This window comes from Phascolarctos cinereus, unplaced genomic scaffold, assembly GCF_003287225.1.
Source record: "Phascolarctos cinereus isolate Bilbo 61053 unplaced genomic scaffold, phaCin_HiC Scaffold_1;HRSCAF=81, whole genome shotgun sequence".
Lineage (NCBI taxonomy): Eukaryota > Metazoa > Chordata > Mammalia > Diprotodontia > Phascolarctidae > Phascolarctos > Phascolarctos cinereus.
In genome coordinates, this window is record NW_027555514.1 from 59,514,817 (window position 1) to 59,536,357 (window position 21,541).

General features: G+C 37.0%; 1 protein-coding gene across 1 annotated transcript in view; it reads right to left on the reverse strand.

Annotated features, from left to right (window-relative positions):
- Positions 1-21,541, reverse strand: part of DNAJC1 (DnaJ heat shock protein family (Hsp40) member C1) — a 255,794-nt gene that overhangs the window by 110,975 nt on the left and 123,278 nt on the right. The window contains 1 exon segment of the mRNA XM_020966879.2: positions 10,765-10,855. Within this exon segment, the coding sequence (XP_020822538.1) occupies positions 10,765-10,855 (91 nt within the window).

A 21,541-nucleotide genomic window follows, 5' to 3' on the forward strand; every position in this document is an offset into this window, starting at 1 on the left:
AGTCCTGTATTTGAAAGTCAAATTTTCTATTCAGCTCTGGTCTTTTCATCAGGAATGCTTGAAAGTCCTCTATTTCACTGAATGACCATTTTTTCCCCTGAAGGATTATACTCAGTTTTGCTGGGTAGGTGATTCTTGGTTGTAATCCTATCTCCTTTGCCCTCCGGAATATTATATTCCATGCCCTGCGGTCCTTTAATGTAGAAGCTGCTAAATCTTGTGTTATCCTGATTGTGTTTCCACAGTACTTGAATGTTTCCTTCTGGCAGCTTGTAATATTTTCTCCTTGACCTGGGAACTCTGGAATTTGGCTACAATATTCCTAGGAGTTTTCCTTTGGGGATCTCTTTCAGGAGGAGATCTGTGGATTCTTTCAATTTCTATTTTGCCCTCTGGTTCTAATATATCAGGGCAGTTTTCCTTGATAATTTCTTGAAAGATGATGTCTAGGCTCTTTTTTTGATCATGGCTTTCAGATAGTCCAATAATTTTTAAATTCTCTCTCCTGGATCTATTTTCCAGGTCAGTTGTTTTTCCAATGAGATATTTCACATTGTTTTCTAATTTTTCATTCTTTTGGATTTGTTACTGTGTCTGATTTCTCATAAAGTCACTATCTTCCAATTGCTCTATTCTAATTTTTAAGGAAGTATTTTCTTCAGTAAGCTTTTGGACTTCCTTTTCCATTTGGCCAATTTTGCTTTTTAGGGCATTTTTCTCCTCATTGGCTTTTTGGACCTCTTTTGCCATTTGGGTTAGGCTATTTTTTAAGGTGTTATTTTCTTCAGTATTTTTTTGGGTCTCCTTTAGCAAGCTGTTGACTTGTTTTTCATGATTTTCTTGCATCACTCTCAGTTTTTCCTCTACTTCCCTTACTTACTTCTCAATCCCTTTTGAGCTCTTCCAAGGCCTGGGACTGATTCATATTTTTCTTGGAGGCTTTGGATGTAGGAGCTTTGACTTTGTTGTCTTCTTCTGGTTGTATATTTTGATCTTCTTTTTCACCAAAGTAAGATAATATAGTCTGACTCTTTTTGCGCTGCTTGCTCATGATCCTGGCCAATTACTTGAGTTTTAAACTCTTTGTTAAGGTATGAATCTGCTTCCAATGTGGAGAATGTACTGTCCCAAGCTTCGGGGGGTTTGTACAGCTGTTTTCAGAGATACTTGTAGGGACCTGTAAATTTTCAGTTCTTCCAAGGTGGTATGATAAGGGGAGGTGTTTACTCCTTTCCTGGCCTGTGACTCAAGTACTCCTTTCTGTCTGTAACTGTGAGGAGGGGTTTCTCTCCACAGCACTACAAGCTCCACCAAGCCAGCTCCTCCTCACCCCAGCACCGCTGCCCAGAACTGTGACCCAGATCCAAACACGGGCAAAGCAAGAGATTCCTGCCTCAGCACTGGCAAAGAGATCCTTGTGATCCCTCTCTGATCAGCCACTGGATTCCCCCTCAGTCTGTGGGCCGCAAGCTGCCCCCTGCCCCCCGCCATGCTGAAACCCCACCTTCCTTTCTCAGCACCTATAGAAACAGACTTTTCCCACTGACCTTCTAAGTTGTCTTTGGCATTGGTGGATTGAGGAGTCTGGAAACCTGCACAGCTGCCCGAGATTCAGTCCTCTGAGGCCTGCTCCAGGTTTGCTGTGGCCTACGTGCCCAAGCCGCGCTGCACTGTGCTCCCAGCCTGGCATGATACACCTTTCTGATCAATCATCCAGGTTGTCTTGGGCTGGAAATTTGTTTCACTCTGTCTTTTTGTGGGTTCTGCTGCTTCAGAATTTGTTTAGAGCCATTTTTTATGAGTATTTGGAGGGGTTTGGAGGAGAGCTCAAGCAAGTCACTGCTTTCACTCTGCCATCTTGGCTCCGCCCCCTGACAATGGTATTAGAATTCAATGTGGTTGTTTTACTATCCTTGACGGTGAAAAAAAGGTTTTAAAACAACCTTTACAGAACTTTTACATTTTTTTCCTATCATTATACTTGCAATTTAATTCATAAATGCATTTGGGATAACTTTGCTTAGTTGGATCTCTAACCAAACTTTTTATAACTTGTTTTTTCTTGAGGGTTTTCAAATTTTCAATTTGTCTTTGCATCCCCAGTGTCTAGCACTGAGCCTGGCATACAATAGGTACTTAATAAGTGCTTATTGATTGTTGTTTCATGAAGTGATGCTGTCCACAATCTTCCACTCCTCTTCTCTAGAATATTTTACTAATGCATTATATTCTAACCTACAATTTTTATTGGTCTCCATCTCTCTCTGTTTATAAAGGAGATCAAGTGTTTAATGGCTCAGGCAATTACTAGGCCATTCTAGATTCCTTATTATGGTTACCAAATTATATTAGTTAATCTTCCTCAAGAAATTGTCAAGATTAGTGTTTATATACCTGCCTCAGTCTATCTCCCTCTTTTCAAATGTCAATAGTTGTCATTGAACATTTACTAAGTGCTTACTGTGTGCTAATCATTATGCTAAGAGCTGAGATATTTAAATAGGTCAAATTCAAGTTGCCATATCTTTTTCTTAGTCTCATTCTCTCTTCTAGTTTTATATTAATTTTCAACTTTGCTCTGCTAAGAGGAAAAGGTAAATGCCTACTGTCCATACAGTGAGATGCTATTGGATAATCAGTCCATTGAGTTGGATGGTGGATTCCCATCATCTGAGACAAGCATAGCTGATGGGGTAGGAATTGGAACTATAACAAAAGGAGGAAGACAGCAAGTTTGATTGTATTTAAGAGACTGTACATTAATTTCAACAATCTTAAGCTATTCCTCCAGCTAGAAAAACTGATATTTTACCATGGATGTTCTCCTAGTAATGTATGCTTATCTTGGAATATGATAGTCTCTGAAGAATCAGAATGACACACGACATAAAGGGCAACGAAGATCCACACAGTGGGCACAACCAGTTGGTTACATATTTTCAATGCTGACCTGTATGTGAGAAGTTGTGTGAGGGCTTGGTGTCAAACTCAAATACCATACATAAGGATCCCTGTGGGTCACATATTGACCTAAAAAACCACATGTGAATTTATCTATGTATTTTGTAAAATATTTACCAATTACCTTTTAATCTGGTTCTGGCAGCACTTGGGACTATTGTGAGCCATGTGTCTGATACCTCTGGGATTTCAATCAATCCATCACCAGTTGGAGTAGAGGAGGGAAAGGATTCCAGGAGAGAAGATGCCCCTCTGGAGGGGCACCTAGAAGGGGCTCAGCATCAGGACTTGCATTAAGTACCCAGAATTATTCAAAGGCTATTAGAAATTGCATTTCTTGAATTACTACATTTCACCCATGCAGATACAGGTGCCTTATGCTTTAGAGTTTTTTTCTGCTACTAGAATACAACATAGTATAAAGCTTGGCAATTTAAAAAGATCACTCATCATTAGGAGAAAAGGTTAGTGTCCTGGACACAAACAAATAAACCCAAGAGAAACATACCAATGATCCTAGAATCATTCCCCAAGATAACATAATTGGGAGTGCTGAGCCATAAATTCATATTTGCAACAATGCCCCCAAACTGTAGTCTTTTGAAATTACATAATTTGATAATAACAAAGAGCCTAGGATGTTATTATGCATTATTAATAAAAATGAATTAACAATCATAAGACGCAATTCTGTTATTTTCCACCTACAATTTCTATTATAAGTATAATTCAATAGAGTTAAAGCATAACTTGTCTTTTGTTTTATTTTGCCTCGTGGACTAGTATTACTGACTCTGATCATGTATCTGGCACAAAAGTAGAAGACCTCAGACTAAGAAAAGTTCCTAACCCTTGAATATGGTCTTTACTATGAGTAAAGCATATTGAAACCCAAGTTAGGATTGTCCCTGCAGAGGTCTGTTCAGCTATTACTGTAGGTAAAATTTAGTGGGGAAAAGTAGAGAAAAATGACCTATTTCTGGGAACATAAATTACCTACAAAATGGAAACTGGACGTTTGGCCTGGGTTTTTACCACATTTCAAGACTTTTGTTAGGCCAGGTAGACAGCTCAGACAACAGTAATGAGGGTAAGAAAAAAAAATTATAGAGCCAACTAGTGCCTATCATGCAAAGATTTGCTATTTTCCTTTCTACTATGGAAGGAATATAAATTAGGAAACTCAAAAAGCTGTACTTTTATAAATACTTATGCTAATATAAAAGTTGCATCTTAATAGGTATTCATAATTTAAATTTAAACTATAAAAATGGAAAAAAACTCATTCAAGATAAAGACATAAGGAATGCCAAAAAAATTTATGAACAGACATCAACAGAATTTTGGCATAAAGATTTCCCAAAAGGATAATATTTACTTTTCAAGAAATTACCTTTTTCACACCTTTTGTCCTCTCTAGCAAAAAATCATAATTTTAATAAGACCTTCATGCTGCATTTTCTCCAATTTGCAAATTATGTGGAATTCCCCCTACACAGCTCTAGTTCAACCCTCAGAGAATATTACACAATCTCAGCAGTAAAGCAGACAGACATGAGGGCAGATTAGCAATTAGGTCATGAAAAACAGGCAGCATAAAACAGCTATTGCTAATCTGCATGAGATGCATTTACTCAATTAAGTAGATGGAAATGTTATTATGAACTCAGTATTCCAATGATGGTCTTTAAAATTAAGAAGGATGGGGGCAAATGAAATGCACACTGGGGGATTTTCGGCCTTTATATATTAATTCTAAAGTATACAATGCAGAACACCATAATGAAGTTAACAAAATTAATTAAAAGATTCTTTGCATGTAACCATTGGAGACTAAATTTTTAAAAAGCCCAAACACATAACAAGTTTTTGACATTATTAACAGTGAATGTGTCTGCTCTTTAATATCCTTAACACTGAATCCTATCACCTTCTCTAAATATACAATGGATCTCAGAAATTGGAGATGAAAAAGCCCAACTAGGTCTTCTAAAGTCCTAATAGGTATCCAAAGCCAACCACCAGGTTGTTTTGTTTTTTCCTTTCTCAACAATAATCTCTGAATACTCAATTCACTTTAGGTTCTAGTCCTAGAATTACTGGTTAACAATTTTTAAACTTATCTGGTTGTAAGTTTTCAGAAAATTAATGTAATTTTTTAAGTGGATTCCCCAATCTTGGGGCATAATAATATGTCCAGAAGAGACAAAATAATACATTTGTATTGGAACAACTGGTATAGATCCAAATATCATGAATGTTTTTAGCAAAGGAAAAGATTTAAACAAAATAGCTGGAATTTTTAAGGGGTAAAAATCCTTTGAACGATTTTTTTAAGTGACCACAAATTCTGGAAAGTTTCATTAAGTTAAGGGGATAGTTATTTTTTGTACTGTTGCAACTATAAGTGTTACAAGGTATTATGAATATTCCTATATAGAAAAACTGACAGAATTATTTGCCATACCCCATAACTGGAAGAAGTGAATACTGGCATAGCAAAAGGCTCCCAAACAAGTTTTCAAAAGAAAAGGAATAAAAATGACAAATTTTGCTGAGCAGGGAAGAGATTACAAAAAAGAACACTAGCTTTTAAATGAAATTTAGATTTTGCCTCTCTTGCTCAGTTAGAGAAAATTGACTATTTTCTCCCTCTTCCTTTAAAAAAAATACATTAATAGATCTGAGACCTCCTAGAAGTGAGTAAACTCATTCACAACCTTCTAAACCTTCTCATCCTGTCCTCCAGTAAATTCTCAGATGCGCTAGGAGACTTCCTCCATGGCTCTGAACAGTGTGTACCAATGCAGCATTAAAGAAGAACAAGCACTATTATTCCTTCACAGATGTAGAATGATGAAAGTCAAGAAAAGTGTGGATTCTAGTGCAATGCCACACACCCATTTTACAGATGACAAAGACCTGGTCCAGACGGATGAAGTGACTGGTCACACAGCCAGTTTGTGGCACACTCATCCTAACATGGACTGAGTGCCACGTCTGTGGCCAAGTTCTGTGCTGGGTATTTGGGAACAAAGACAAATTAAAACTGTCCTTGCCCTTAAGAGCTTATATTCTACCAAAGGAAAAAATGTGGACATATACAAGTATACATAAAGACTCATGTAGGAGGTGGCAGATAAGCTGAACTTTGAAGGAAGCCAGGGCTTCTGAGGTAGCAGAGAGGAGGAAGTACATTCTATGAGAATGGAGAGTGTACAAAACAGCCTGGGCAAAGAAAAGCCTCGAGAAGGGAGATAAAATCCAGGTATCCAGAACTCCTGTCTAGGGCTTTTTCATTATAACATACTTACTGATCACCTTGGACAAAGTTTAAAATATTTCTATGCAATGTAGTTATTTGGGAAAACAGCAATTTATGCTAAGTTATATTTTAAATATTGGGAAATTCATTCAGGATATTAAAATTATTAAGGCTTTCATGTAGTTATCCAAGAAACCAGGTCCTCTGACTTTAAGCTGGTCAACGTCTCCACAATCAACTCCATTGTCTACTTTGGAACCATTGAAGTATTGGTTACCTTTCTTGTACCCACTTCTCAAGCCCTGCCCAGCCTTTGGAAATTATATATTCAATCTCAAATGAATGAAAAAGTATTTGTTAATATTTGGTGCAAAGGCATTGCTCTAAGAGCTAAGACAGTCTCTACTTCCATGGAGTTCATGTTTTAGCTGAGGGCGACAACACACGCATAGAAGATTTCAGCTTCACGTCAGATGGAAAGATCCAGTGGTCCTCAGGGTACAGCAGTACAGCAGATGGTAATTCATCTTTTTTAATGTCAGATCCATTGATAAGATCCATAAACATTTCTGAAGTTGAACCATCTGACAGTGCCAAGGACTTTGGTAGCAAGAACATTCTTTCCCAGGGCTATATAGTAGGTGTGGCTTTAGTATGCATCATTTCTTAAGTAGAATATTATGTTATTTAGTATCTTATTTTAATCCTTAGTATCTTATTTCTGTTTAATGACATTTTGTTTTATAATTGCTTTCTAGTTACATTATTGGTGTGTTTTAACCAGACTATCTATCTCTTGAGGGCAGGTTTTAATTTTTAACTTTCTCACGTAATTTAAAAAAAAATTTCCCACAGTGTCAAGTACAATAGGCAAGATATAAATATATTTAAAGTTATATTCCTGGGGATCGAGAAAATATTAGCTGCTCTGTGTGTCCCTTCTACTCACAGATTTGATCTCAGAATGTCAGGAAGAATGCCAAGGCAATTAGCACCCGATAACCAAGGGAGAAAGCTCATTTTAATCATTTCCTATCTGCTGAATGGGAGTCTTCCACACAGAGGTAATTCCTTTCCAATCTGTTCTTGGCGCTTCTACCATAAGTGCTACAGAGCCTTTCATGATATATTCAAGAGTGTGTGAGGTCTTTCTGTCCTCTGCAGCCATAAGGGATGGCCATCCCTCTTGGATGACCACGATGATTCCGAAAACAAGGAACTGATGAGAACCTCAGCTTCTTGAGAGGGGGCAGAGATGGGAATTTTTCACCCAGAACAAACACGAGAAACCTGTTTTAAGGCTCATCAGAGAACAATGAGCCAACTATAAAAGTTCATGTCTGTGTAATTATTCATCTAATAAGTACGGGTCCTGAAGATCTACAGTAAAAATGGCGGTGGTTGTGGTTAGAGGCTGGCTCCCTATGGCCTCTGGACCAAACATAAACTCCTCTGTGTGGCTTTGAAGGCTATTTACACCAGGCCCTGTTCCCATCTTTCCAGCCTCATCACACGTTGCTTCCCTTACCATACTCGATGGCTCCGCCAAATTAGCCTTCTCTCTCTTCCCCAGATACAGCACTCCATTTTCCAGCTTTCTGTATTTATACTCATTGCTCCCTGGACCTGAAACACACTCCCTTCTTACCTCCTCCTGAGAGAATCCCTTCCTTTGAGTCTCAGCTCAAGCAAAACCTTCCTCTGCAAGAAGCCTTTCCTGATCCTCATTCTCCCTTTACCCATTGCTCTCTACTTCTCAACACCTTGTATTTAACTATTTTGTATTTATTATGTAATTATTCTATAGATATATGTGGGTGCACACATATTTTCTGTATATACAGGCAGCATGTCACAGTAGGTAGAGAACGATCTGTAGAACAAGAAGATATGGATTCAAGTCCCATCACTGATATATGCTTGGCTGTGTAACCTTGGGCAAGTCACTTAAACTCTCAGTGTTCTAGGCCAGTGGTATCAAACTCAAATAGAAACAAAGGCTACTAGACTGTACATTTCTGGCTGTACAGAAAACACATGTGAGCATTAACTATCTTCTATTGTATTTTTATTTATTTTGCTAAATATTTCCCAATTATATTTTGGGAGTGCTGGAGGCAGCATTGGCCATCTATCCGACACCTCTTTTCTAGGCAACTAACTCTCTAAGACCACAAGTTTCAGAGAAGGTGGAGTTTCCTCACCCAGGAATTCCCAGTAAGAATGAAATCATAGGTCCAGACCCTATTGATTAAAAGAGCATTTCACTACAGGATACAACTAAATACATGGAGAATTTAACTCAGAAATTAATTAAATTAAAAAAATTCCTATTAAGTTCCTGTTGCATGTAAGGCACACTGTGCTAGGAATTTCAGGAGATACAAAGTTTAGGTAAGAAAATTCCCTGCCCATACTGGGATTACTGTCTCCTGGTGAGATAAGAGACACAGGTAACTATGACAATTAATACATTATAATTGCATCAGAGAATTGCAAAACAAGGTGCCATGTAAAGGACAAAGGAAAAAAATGTTACTTTCAAGGGAGATTAGCAAATCTTTACAGTTATTCAGGCTTTAAATGATGGATAAGAATTCAGTAGGCAAAGGTGATTTTGGGGCATATATTTCAGGCATAAGTGTGAGTAAAGGCATGGTGAAGGGGAGGAGACTAGAATGTTGGGCCAAACATAAGAAAGAAATGTAAAAGAAATTCGTGTAAGGTTTTTATACTTGGGTTCAAATAAATTAACCTTGCCAATATGGGGTAGGGAAGGCAGGTCTAAAAAGGTCTCTGAAAAACATCTGGGTGGTTCAGTGGGCTGCAGTATCGATGAGTCAACAGTATGAAGTAACAGCCCAAAATGCTGGTGTGATTTTAGGTTGTGTTGAGAGAGAAACAGCATCCTAGGCTAGAACATGGTACAGGATACTCCAGGTATACGGTTCTAATGAGATCACAACCATGGGAGAGCCTCCAGAGGAACGCAACAAGGATGGTAAAAGGCCTCAGGTGTGTGCCCTATGAGGACCTCTTCAAAGAAAGGAGGATGTCTGGTCTGTAGATAAGAACACATAATAGGGGGAGATGCTGTAGTTGTTTTCATGTGCTTCAGCAGAAGAATTGCCTTTTGGAAAAGATAAATGAAAGTTGCAAAGGGGGAATATACTAACTAAATATACTAACAACAAGAGTTATCCAAAAATGACCTGCCTTGGGAGGTAATGGATTTATCTCACATGAGCTCTTTAGGCGCTCTGATGAAGAACTCTCTTCATCAGAAGCTCTGATGAAGAAACTTGGGATATTGTAGAGGCACAGGTTGGATGAGAGGCCTCTGTGGTCTCTTCAGTTCCTGAGATTGTGTAAACTGTTAGGAGACTATCAAGAACATCTGAGGACGCTCATAAGTTCTGGACTGGCCACCTGCATTTGAAAGATTATGTAACCACAACCCTAATGACATTCTCAGTCTTTACAAACTTGGGGAAAAAAGTGACTTAAGAAATTCAAGCTATCAATAAGCATATAAAATTATCTAAATTGTTAATATTTGAAAAATGCAAATTAAAACAATTATGAGATACCACCTCACAACCATCAAAGTAGCTAAGATGAAGAAGGAAAAGGAAATGACAAATGCTGGAGAGGCTGTGGGAAAACAGGTACACTGATGGTTTGTTGGTAGAGCTGTGAACTAGTCCAACTATTCTAGAAAGTAATTTGGAACTATGCCCCAAAATTACTAAACTGTGCATACTCTCTGATCCAATAATACTACTACTACTAAGTGTATACCCCAAAAAGATCAAAGAAAGAGGAAAAGGACCCATATGCACAAAAATATTTATGGCAGCTCCTGTTACAGTAGCAATGAAGTAGAAACTGAGAGGATGCCCATCAACTGGCGAATAGCTGAACAAGTTATGATATATGAATATGACAGAATACAACTGTGCTATAAGACATCATGAAGGGGATAGTGAAAAAAGTCTGGAAGACCTGTATGAACTGATGCAGAGTGAGGTGACCAGAACCAGGAGGACAATTTATACAATAACAACAATACTGTAGATAACCAACTATGGAAAACTTAGTAACTCTAATCAACACAAAGACAAACCATAATTTCAATGGACTTCACGAAACAAACCGTCCACATTCAGACAGAAAGTTGATGGACTTAGAGAATGGACTGAAACTTGTTTTCTTCTCTTTTTGGGGGAAATGACTAATGCAGGAATTTATTTTGCATAACTGTATGCATTTGTAATAGGTTTTGTTTTTCTTATCTTCTCAATGAGTAGGGGAAGGTGAGAGATAATAAGAGAATCCAAAATAGAAAATGCAATAAAACTGAATTTTAAAAAAAAGTGACCTTAATGAGGGTCAGTAAGAAAATATGGACATTTTGTTTCATTGCATTTATGTGATATCAAAAAGCCAACAAAATTACACGTTTAAACTGTTTAAGTGGATTTTTTGAGGAATTTTACATGATATTGTTCACACAATAAGACAATGGTTAAACTCACTTTGAAGTGTTTCAAGTTCAGCTCTAGCCAAGGCATCTTCTTTTTCCTTCAGTTTTGTTTCTTTATATTCCTCATAAAATTGTCTGGCATCCTTAAAAAGAAGTTTTGAAGAAATTAACAAAAACAGTTTGCTTTAGCAGTATTTTCCACTTAATTTCACTGTATAGTTAAAAAATTAATTCACTTGATAAATATTTCTCATTGCTTGACATTTTCATATTTCATGGGGAACAAAAGAAATGAATATTTTCTTCAAAGTTTTCTTTCTTGGGGAGTTTACTGAAGATACTGCTACTGCATGAATATTATGTAAATTTTCTTCTCTCTTTGACAAAGAAAAGAGGTATCCCTCCTCTTGGTTTCTTCTTTCGTATGATTTTTTTCATTAGTGTGAGTGATGACTACTACTACAATCACAAAGGCTGGAAAAGAAGTACTTGCTGAACTGAATTATTTGCAGATTTCACTGAAATGACACTAACAAAACATCACCATCAACTTTCATTCCTGATGCAGAAGTATTAGCATCTTAGTTATTAATTTTGTAATAGATTTTGACCTGATTAAAATAAATTCTTATATATGAATGTCTTAGCTTTTTTGATTAATGACACAAGGTTAACTCAGGTATAGCTGCCAAACACTTAAAAATGGATTCTCCACTCATTTTATTTAACAGCCATAAGCCAGAATACATGATATGGAGAGAGCTACGATAGGAGGATTGAAAAGGTAGATTGGATCCATATTGTGCAGGGCTTTTGCCAGACTAAGGAGCCTGAACTTTTTCAATTACTATATCACATCAATACAGAAATGCAAATTAAGTAAAAATGAAGCAAAGGTCATAATTCCCAAACAATTCAAAAATGGGTCCAATTTATACATTGCTCTATTTGTTTAAGAATAATCCAATTATGCAAACTACTTAATTAAAATATATAACTGACTTAGGGAAAAGAAATATTTTAAAATTCACTTTCTCATTTGAATGGTTAAAACAAAAATTCCTAATGCATTTATAGTATTTGGCACCAAATAAGAGAGAAAGCAAACAAACATTAAGCTGTTCTTCCTTAAACATTCACAAAAGAGGAAGCAATACTTAAAAAAATTTTGGGGTAGATATCTTTATTTTTCAAACTAAAACATTCATTTTTTAAAAAATGTTGAGTTCCAAATTCTCTCCTTCCCTTCTTCCCCTTGCCCACCCATTGAGAAGGCAAACAGTAGGATATCAATTATATATGTGAAATTATGCAAAACAAATTTCCAGATTATTCATGTTGAAAAAAAAAACCCCAGTAAAAAGCAAGAAAATAAGGAAGGTTAAAAATGTATGCTTCACTTTACACTCAGTTCTTCAGTTCTCTCTCTGGAGGTGGATAGCATTTTTCATCATGGATTCTTTGGAATAGTCATGGATCCTTGTCCTGATCAGAATAGCCATATCTTTCACAGTCAATCTTCCTTACAATATTGCTGTTACTGTGTACAATGATTTCCTGGTTCTGCTAATTTCATTTTGCATCAGTTCATATAAGCCTTCCCAGGTTTTTCTGAAACCATCCTGCTTCTTATTTCTTATAGCACAATAGTATTCCATTACAATAGTCCTCCACAACTTGTTCAACCATTCTCCAACTGATGGGCATTCCCTGCAATTCTAATTCTTTGACATCACAAAGAGAGCTGCTAGAAATACTTCTGTATATCTAGGTCATCCCCCTCACCCCTCTTTTAATCTCTTTGGGACTGCTAGCAGTGGTATTGCTGGGTCAGTTTTATAGCCCTTTAGGTGTAGCTCCAAACTATTCTCCAGAATGATTAGATGAGTTCACAACTCCATCAAACAGTGCGTCATATCCCTATTTTTCCATATCACCTCCAACATTTTTATTTTCCTTTTCTTTCATGTTAGCCAGGTACCCCAGAGTTGTTTCAGTTTGCATTTCTCTAATCAACAGTGGTTTCTGCATTTTTTCATGTAATTATAAACAGCTTTCATTTCTTCTTCTGAAAAATGCCCACGTATATCCTTTATTGTGGTTGTTTAGTCATTTTTCAGTTGTGTCTGACTCTTCATGACCCCATTTGGGGTGTCCTTGGCAAAGACACTGAAGTGGTTTGTCATTTCATTCTCTAGCTTGGAGGTAAGGTAAACAGAGTTAAGTGACTTGCCCAGGGTCACACTACTAGTAAGTATCTAAAACTAGATTTGAACCCAGGAAGATGAATCTTCCTAACTCGAGACCTGGCACCCTATCTACTGTGCCACCTAGCTGCCCCCTCATATCCTTTGACCATTTATGAAGTGGGGAATGGCTTTTTTTTTTTATAAATTTGGCACAGTTCCTCATTCTTTATCAGAGAAACTTGCCTTCAATTCCCCCTACCTATTAGTTTTCTGCTTTCCTTTTAATTTGGGCTACATTAGTTTTATTTCTGCAAAATCTTTTTTAATTTCATGTAATCAAAATTATCCACTTCACTTCCTGTGATCCTCTCTTCCTCTTGTTGGGTCATAAACTCTTCCCTTACCCATAGGTCTATATGTAAATTTTCCTATGTTTCCCTAATTTATTTATGATATCACCCTTTATGTCATTTACCCATTTTGACCTTATTTTGGCATATAGTGTGAGAAGCTGGTCTACGTCTTGTTTCTGCCATTTTGCCTACCAGTTTGTTCAGGAATTTTTGTTAAATGGTGAGTTCTTGCCCTCAAAGCTTGGATCTTTGGGTTTATCAAACACTAGATTATTATGGTCATTTACTACTGTGTACTGAATACCTAATATATTTCATTGATTTACCACTCTACTTCTTAGCCAGTAACACATTGGTTTGATGATTATTGCTTTATAATATAGCTTAAAATTTGATACTGCTGGACTGTCTTCCTTTTGCTTCCCCCCCCCATTTATTCCCTTGATATTCTTGACCTTTTTTTCTTGCAGATAGACTTTGTTATCGGTTTTTTTAGGTCAACAAAATAATTCATTGGTAGACTGCCACGGCACTGAATAAGTAAATTAATTTAAGTAGCATTGTCATTTTTATTATATTGGCTCAGCTTACCCATGAACAATTAATATTTCTCCATTTATTTAGAACTGTCTTTATTTGTGTGAAATGTTTTGCAACTGTACTCATATAGTCCCTGGGTTTGTCTTGGCAGGTAGACTCCCAATTATTTTATAATGTCTACAGTTATTTCAAATGGAATTTTTCTTTTTATCTTTTCTTGCTGTGTTTTGTTGATAATATATAGAAATGCTGATAATTGAAGTGGGTTTATGTTATATCCTGCAACTTTACTAATTCTGTTGTTTCAAAAAGTTTTTTAGTTGATTATCTAGGACTCTCTAAGTATGCCATCATATCATCTGCAAAAAAGTGGTATTTTTGTTTCCTCATTGTCTATTCTAATTCCTTCAATTTCTTTTTCTCGTTTCATTGCTACAGCTAGAATTTCTAATACAAAATTGAATAATAGTAGTAACAGTAGACATCCTTGCTTCATCTCTAATCTTACAGATAATGCTTGCTGATGTTTTAGATAGATCCTACTTATCATTTTAAGGAAAGTTCCATTTATTGTTATGCTTTCTAGTGTTTTTAACAGGAATGAATATTGTATTTTGTCAAAAGTTATCTATTGAGATAACCATATGATTTTTGTTGGTTTTGTTATTGACATGGTTGGTTATGCTGACAGTTTTCCTCACACTGAACCAGCCCTGCATTCCTGATATAAATCCCACCTGGTTATGGTATATGATCTTTGTGACATATTGCTATACTTTCCTTGCTAGCATTTCATTTAAGAGTTTTGCATCAATATTTATTGGGTAAATTAACTTCTAGTCTTTCTCTGTTTTTGTTTTCCCTAGTTTAGGTATCAAAACCATATTTGTGTCATAAAAGGAATCTGGTAGGACTCCTTCTTTACCTGTTAAAAATACATATAGAGCATTGGTAGTAATTGTTCCTTAAATGTTTGGCAGAATTTCTAAGTCCTTTTGGTTCTGGGAATTTTTTCTTAGGGCTTGTTGATTTGATTGATGGCTTGTTCAATTTCTTTTTCTAAGATAGCGTTATTTAAGTATTTCTTTTTCTGTTAGTCTGGGCAATTTATATTTTTGTAAATATTCATCCTTTTCATTTAGATTGCTAGTTTTACTGGCATATAATTGGGCAAAATAGCTCTTAATAATTGCCTTAATTTCATCTTCATTGGTGGTTTAGTCACCCTTCTTATTTTTGATACTGGTAATTTGGTTTTCTTTTTTTAAATCAAATTAACTAATGGTTTATCTATTTTGTTGCCCACCCCCCAAATCAAGCTCCTAGTTTTATTTATTAATTCTTTTTTTTTGTTTGTTTTAACAATACTTAGCAATAAGATAGAAAATAGTGACTGACTCACAGAAGGGCATTCTCTAGCATGGGATAGGTATACTTCTAGGAAAACAGACAACAGTGATTAATCATTCTTTACTTTTTTCTGCCTTTTCTACTTTTTACTTTTTAATCATTCTGCTTTATTTTTTTGGACTAGACATAAATTATTTGGTGTAGGGAACTCCCTCCATTAATGCAGATCAACAACTTGTCATTGCCTCAGAGATTAAGTGACTTGCCCAGGGTCACATAGCTAGTATGTGTCAGAGGCAAGCCTCAAAGCTAGACCTCCTTGATCCCTAGGTTAGCCCTCTATTCACTATTCCACATGCTCTATGGCAATATTACTTATACCTTTGTGCAACCAGAACACATATGATTATGTGAATGTTCACTGGTGGAAGATAATTTTCCCTCCATTTCTAGGGGAGGGTCCAACCTAAGGTCAAAATGTTCATCCATAGTCTCATTTCAATTAGGGAACCTCTATTAGGGTAAATTAATGTATCATATTCAGTTCACAGAACAGATTTCAGTGAGGAGGGCTTGAAGAAAATACACATGGATCAATGGCTAATTTGCCCCTAGGCTATATAGCCCCTTCTCTGACACTGCTACTACTTTAGTACCAGCCTTACCACTTCACACTTGGGACTACTACAATATAGCCTGTTCAGGGGTCTGCCAGCATCAAGTCTTTCTGAACTCCAATCCATTCTTTATTCAGCCACCAAAGTGATTTCAGCCACTAAAGTGCAGGTCTGTGTCTGCCTATGTCACCCTCCTACTAAATAAACTCCATTGGCTTCCTATCACTTCCATGATCAAATACAAAATCCTGTTAAACCTTAGGGGCAAGACATAGCCCTCCTGTTACCTTTCCAGTCTGCTTACACCTTATTCCTTGATGTGTATGCTTTGATCCAGGGATATTAGCCTCCCCATTGTTACACCAAGACACTCCATCTCTTGCCTCCAGGCATTTTTTTCTAGCTGCCTCCCATGCTTGGAATGGGCTCCCTCCTCCTCTCCACTTTCTGGCTTCTCTGCCTTCCTTCAAGTCCAAACTAAAGCTCCATCTTCTATAGGAAACCTTTCCCTTTTCCTTTCCTCTTAATTCTACTGTCTTCTCTCTTTTAATTATTTCCTATTTATCATGCATATGGGGCAGCTAGGTGGCAAAGTGGAAAGAGTGCTGGACCTGGAGTCAGAAAGAGCTGAGTTCAAATTTGGCCTCAGATAGTTATGAGCTATGTGACCCTGTGGTACTGTTTGCCTGTTTTCTCATCTATAAACTGAGCTGGAGAAGAAAATGGCCAACCACTCCAGGATCTTTGCCAAGAAAACCCCAAATGGGGTCACAAAGATTGGATATGACTAAAGTGATTGAATGACACCACACAGCTTGTACACCCCTGTTTGCTTGTTTTCTCCTCTACTAGATGGTAAATGTGAGAGCAGGGACTGTCTTTTGACTCTTTTTATATCCCTAGCACTTAGCACAGTGTCTGACACGTAGTCAGTGCTTAATAAAGGCTTACTGACGGACAGTAAGTTGGCTAGAAAGGAGCTCATAGTTATGGTCCGGTATGGCTGATCAGACAGTGGGAGGCTCCAGGCAAGACTCCAGCTCTTACTCAAAAGGGGAAAGGACAAGGTAAAGTTTTCTCCCTTTCCCCCTTTGCCCAGTGAGAGAGAAAGGTGTGGTATAGAAGGATTCCTTACCCTTTTCCTGCTAGGAGAAGGGAATAAAAAAAGAAAGAGGGAATGCCAAGCCAACTTCGTTCCATGATTATACCCAGGTGCGATAATATTTATTGTCAGACTCTTGTCCTAAAGTCTACACACTGGGGCTGCCACCCTCTTAGCCTCATCTGTCTCAATCACTGCCCAAAAGGCCTTTGCTTTATCTCACCAACTCAAGACCTATTGCCTAGAGAAAACCATACTCTGGATTAAAGATCATGGGATCCCAGGTCTCTTCCAAGGTGGTTAAAACTAAAACTTCCAGGATTTATACTGAGAACTCAAACTCTTCCTTTGCCTATGGGGCAGCCAGTCTGAGCCCTGGTTTCATATAGAAGGTATAGCTGGAGACATAAGAAGAGAAATAGGAGAGTGTGGTGTCTCTAAATATAAGGAAGGAGAAAATAACAAACAGCTCCTCATATTATGGCAGCTACGTGGAATAAAGCCCTGGACCTAAAGTTAAGAAGATCTGAATTCAAATCCTGCCTCAGACACTTCCTAGCTGTGTGATGCTGAGCAGGATACTTAAATCTCTATCTCAGTTTTCTCCTGCATAAAATCAGAATAACAGTACCTACTTGCAAGGGTTGTTGTGAGGATAAAATGAATTAATATTTGTAAACCATTTTGCAAACCTTACTAAATAAATGCTTATTGCTTTTATTATTATAATACTTGTGGGCATCCTTCTCCCCTTGCCAACATTATTTTGTATATATTTTGCACTGCTTTTATGTGCACATTGATTTTCTCAAATACAACATCATCTTGAGGCATGGCACTGTTTCATTTTTGACTACGTATTACTGGCGCCTCACTTTGGCCTGGCACATAGTAGGTAGGAAATAAATGTCTAATGAATTGTTTGATTGGATGGAATAGGGGCAGTTGACCAAAGAAGGAAAAACCAAAGAGGTTAAGGAGACTGAAGAATGAAAAAAGGTATTTAGATTTGGTGCTCAGGAAAGAGGCATGGGGGCAGCTGCCCAGGGATAAGAATTCATAGGCAAGGAATGGCAGTACAATGGGAATGGGGCAATGGCTTCTAGGGTAATAGCTTATAAATCATTAAAGTGAAAGACAGTGGGGCTAAAGTGAGAGACAGAAATAAGGGAAAGTGCAATAAGAGAAATGGACTCAAAAAGAATAGGGATGGACCATATGACTGGAGGTCACAATAAGGAGGTCAAAGAGCAGTTTTAGTATAAAAAATAGTTAGAAATGTGGAGGATGAGAAACTACAACCAAAAAGTAGAATTCCAAAATTCTCAGTCTTAAAGGTTGTATAATTCTAATCAATTGACAAGAATTTATTTTGCCTTCTGTGCTAGATTCTGGGGAGACAACAAAATAAGAAAAAAACCCATAATTTCAGGAAGCATATAATATACAGAATACATAAAGAATAACCACAAAACAAAGGCAACAAGGGCATGAAGAACAGAGAAGATCAAGAAAGATTTCTTTAAAAAGCTGATGCTTGAGCTGAGTCTTGAAGAAAATGAGGGACTGTCTGAGGCGGAAATGAGGAGGGCATGTCAGAAATCATTTTGACAGCGGGAGGAGGAGAGACTTTGGACGAAGAGACCAGCTAACAAGCTGGAGAGGATGTCCTGTAGGTGGCTTCTTGCTCAGGTCTACTTTGGATGAGACAGGCCCTGAAGTGTCAAAAGAAGAGTGACCAGACCTCCTCTCTCTCCTGAGTTCCCATCCTGCATTCCCAACTGTCTGCTCGACAGCTACACCTGGATGCCCCAGATGCACTCCCACGCGGCATGTTCAATGTTGAATTCATTGTGAGTCCTCTCACCCGCTTGTTCCCACTTTCAGGCTTCTCTATTTTTGTTGAAGGCACAACCATCCTTCAAGCTATCCAGGATCTCAACCTTGGGATCATCTTTGACTCTTTATTTTCCTTCATTGTCTATGTCCATTGGAGCCAAGTCTTGTTGATTTTATTTCCATGGCACTGTTAGCATCCATCCCTTTTACTCTATTCATAAAGCGTAGGCTTTTATCACCTTCCACTTGTATTACCACAATAGCCTCCTAACTGGTCTCTCTACCTCTAGTTGATAACCCTCTCTACACAGCAGCCATGTTCTACTCCCAAAGTACAAGTACGACTTGGGTCACTTCCTTCATTAAGAAGCTTCGTTGGTTCCCTATTGCCTCTAACTCCTCTGTTTGGCATGCAAAGCCAATAATATAATACTGTTATACAATTCTAAAAAAAATAAACATGATCAAATAGAAGAATTTTAACTGAGGACTTTTAATTGACTTTTAAAAAGTGAAAGCATATAAAAATTATGAAAACATTTTGTATTTTATTATGTGCCATAATATGCCAATATTTAGGAAGAACTAGGGTTATTCTGTATTCTACTTTAAAATATATTACTACAGAGCCTGGCACAAAGTAGACCCCTAATAAATGTTATTGATTGATTGATGTTAGATTACTATGTATTTGAAGGGCACAAATACAACTGATCTTACTTATTTGGGCACATGATATTTTCCCAAGAAAATGTAAACTCCTTGGGGAGTAGGGATTATTTCATTTTTGGTTTTGTATTATCAGTATCTGGCACACAGTAGACACTTAATACATGCTTATTGATTGACTGAGAAGAGGGAGGTGTGATTTGTTATCTGTCCTCTGGAACTATAACTAGTTTTTCAGTTGCTCATAGATTGGCTTCCTTTTACTGATTTTTTTTCCACTTATATTGCTGCTGTCACTTTATAGAATGTTGGGGGGTTTTTTTGGTTTTGCCCATTTCATTCTGCATTAATTCATAGCCATTTCCCTATGTTTCTTTGAATTCTTCCTGCCATTTCCTAAGGTACAATAATATTCAATTATATTCATATATCAGTTTTTTTGTAAGCCCATTTGTTTCCAGTTCTTTGCTACCACAAAAGTGCTGCTTATAAATATTATCATATGTTGGAACTTTATTTCTGTTTCTTGTACTTTATGCCCAACTATGAGATCACCGAGTCAAATAAAGCACATGTGATATTTTAGTCATACTTCCTGTGTAAATCAAAATAGAAATTCACAACAACTGGATTAATCTCCTACTCCACCAACAATGCACTGATGCTCCAGTCATCTTACAGCCATGTTGCTACTGGCTCTTTCCATTTTTTGTCATCTCTGCCAATTTACAGGGTGTGAGGTGAAACCTTGGAAATGGTTTAACTGGTATTTCTCTATTACTAATGACTAGGAGCATGTTTTAATATGGTCACTCATAATTTGTGATTCTTCTTTTGAAGACTGTTCATATCCTTTGGCCACTTAGCTTTTGGAGTCCTGATCTTATATATTTGCATCAATTCCTGGTTATCAGACTTTTATCAGAGATATTTGATGCAAATATTTTTCTTATTCATTTCCTTTTCTTATTCAATCTTCATTGATTTCTAGCTACTCATCCAGATATTTCAGCTTTCCATCTCCTATCTCCACCCCTTTGCACAGGTTGACTCCTATGCCTGAAATGCATTCCTTCTTCACCTTCAACTCCTAGCATTTTCAGCATCAATGCTCAGTTCAAAAACAACTTATTTGAAGCTGTTTTATGTCCTTAGGGTTCTCTTCTTTTTCAAACTACTTATTTACTAACATAGGGACAGGTTGTATCCTCCCAAGAGACAGTAAGCTTCCTGAGGACAAAGACTACTTTGATTTTATTTTTATATGCATAGTGTTTCATGAACTATATAGTAGGGGATTAACAAACTTCTGTTGAATGGACTCAAATTGATGCTCTCTGACATCAGACTAAGATCCTTCAGGAAAAGGACTATAGTGAGTCCAAATTATATTCACCATAGGAGCCACACCAAAGGATTCATGCATCATAGGAGCTCTGTTAATGTTTACTGCTGATGGTGACAACATTCATTTTGCATTTGCTGTGATGCATTCAGCTCAATGTTAGGTAGCTGTGGGCAGTAACTCAATGGAGAAATTGCTGTCAGCTTGACCCCTGGGCTTCATTCTTTGGAGATTTTTCATGGCTCTGGGTCACAATAAACCTCCAGCAGAGAAGAGACTGTTATGATGACTACAAATTATTGGCAGTGCTCTTTAAGTTTTGAGTGAAAATGTCTGCATAGATACCAAATGCTATGTAATGAAACAGAAGTTAAATGAAAATTATTGACTTGATTAAAAACAATCAAATAGGATAAGAAAACTCATGAATGAAAAAATTAAAAGGATGATAAAATGTATACAAATATAAAAGGAGTAGCAAAACACTTTGAGGAGGATGTATTTTTAACATCAGAGAAATTTGAAAAATGAGAATATTTATATAATGTAATTTAATGGCATAGTTATGTTCTCTATTTCTTTCCAATATCTTTTCATGTGAGTGCTTGAATAGAAATTTTCCCAACTTCTATCACTATAAGTCAAGCTAAAGTGTTTCCATAATTAAAGTTGAAATTTATTAGAGAGTCCTCAATACAACTAGCCCCCAAACTGTGAGCTGAAAATTGAGACCTAGGTCTCAGGGAACTGGAGAATTTGAAATTACTATAATACTTATTATTATTATCTGAATTTAGGTAATATTTATAAAGTACTTATGACCGT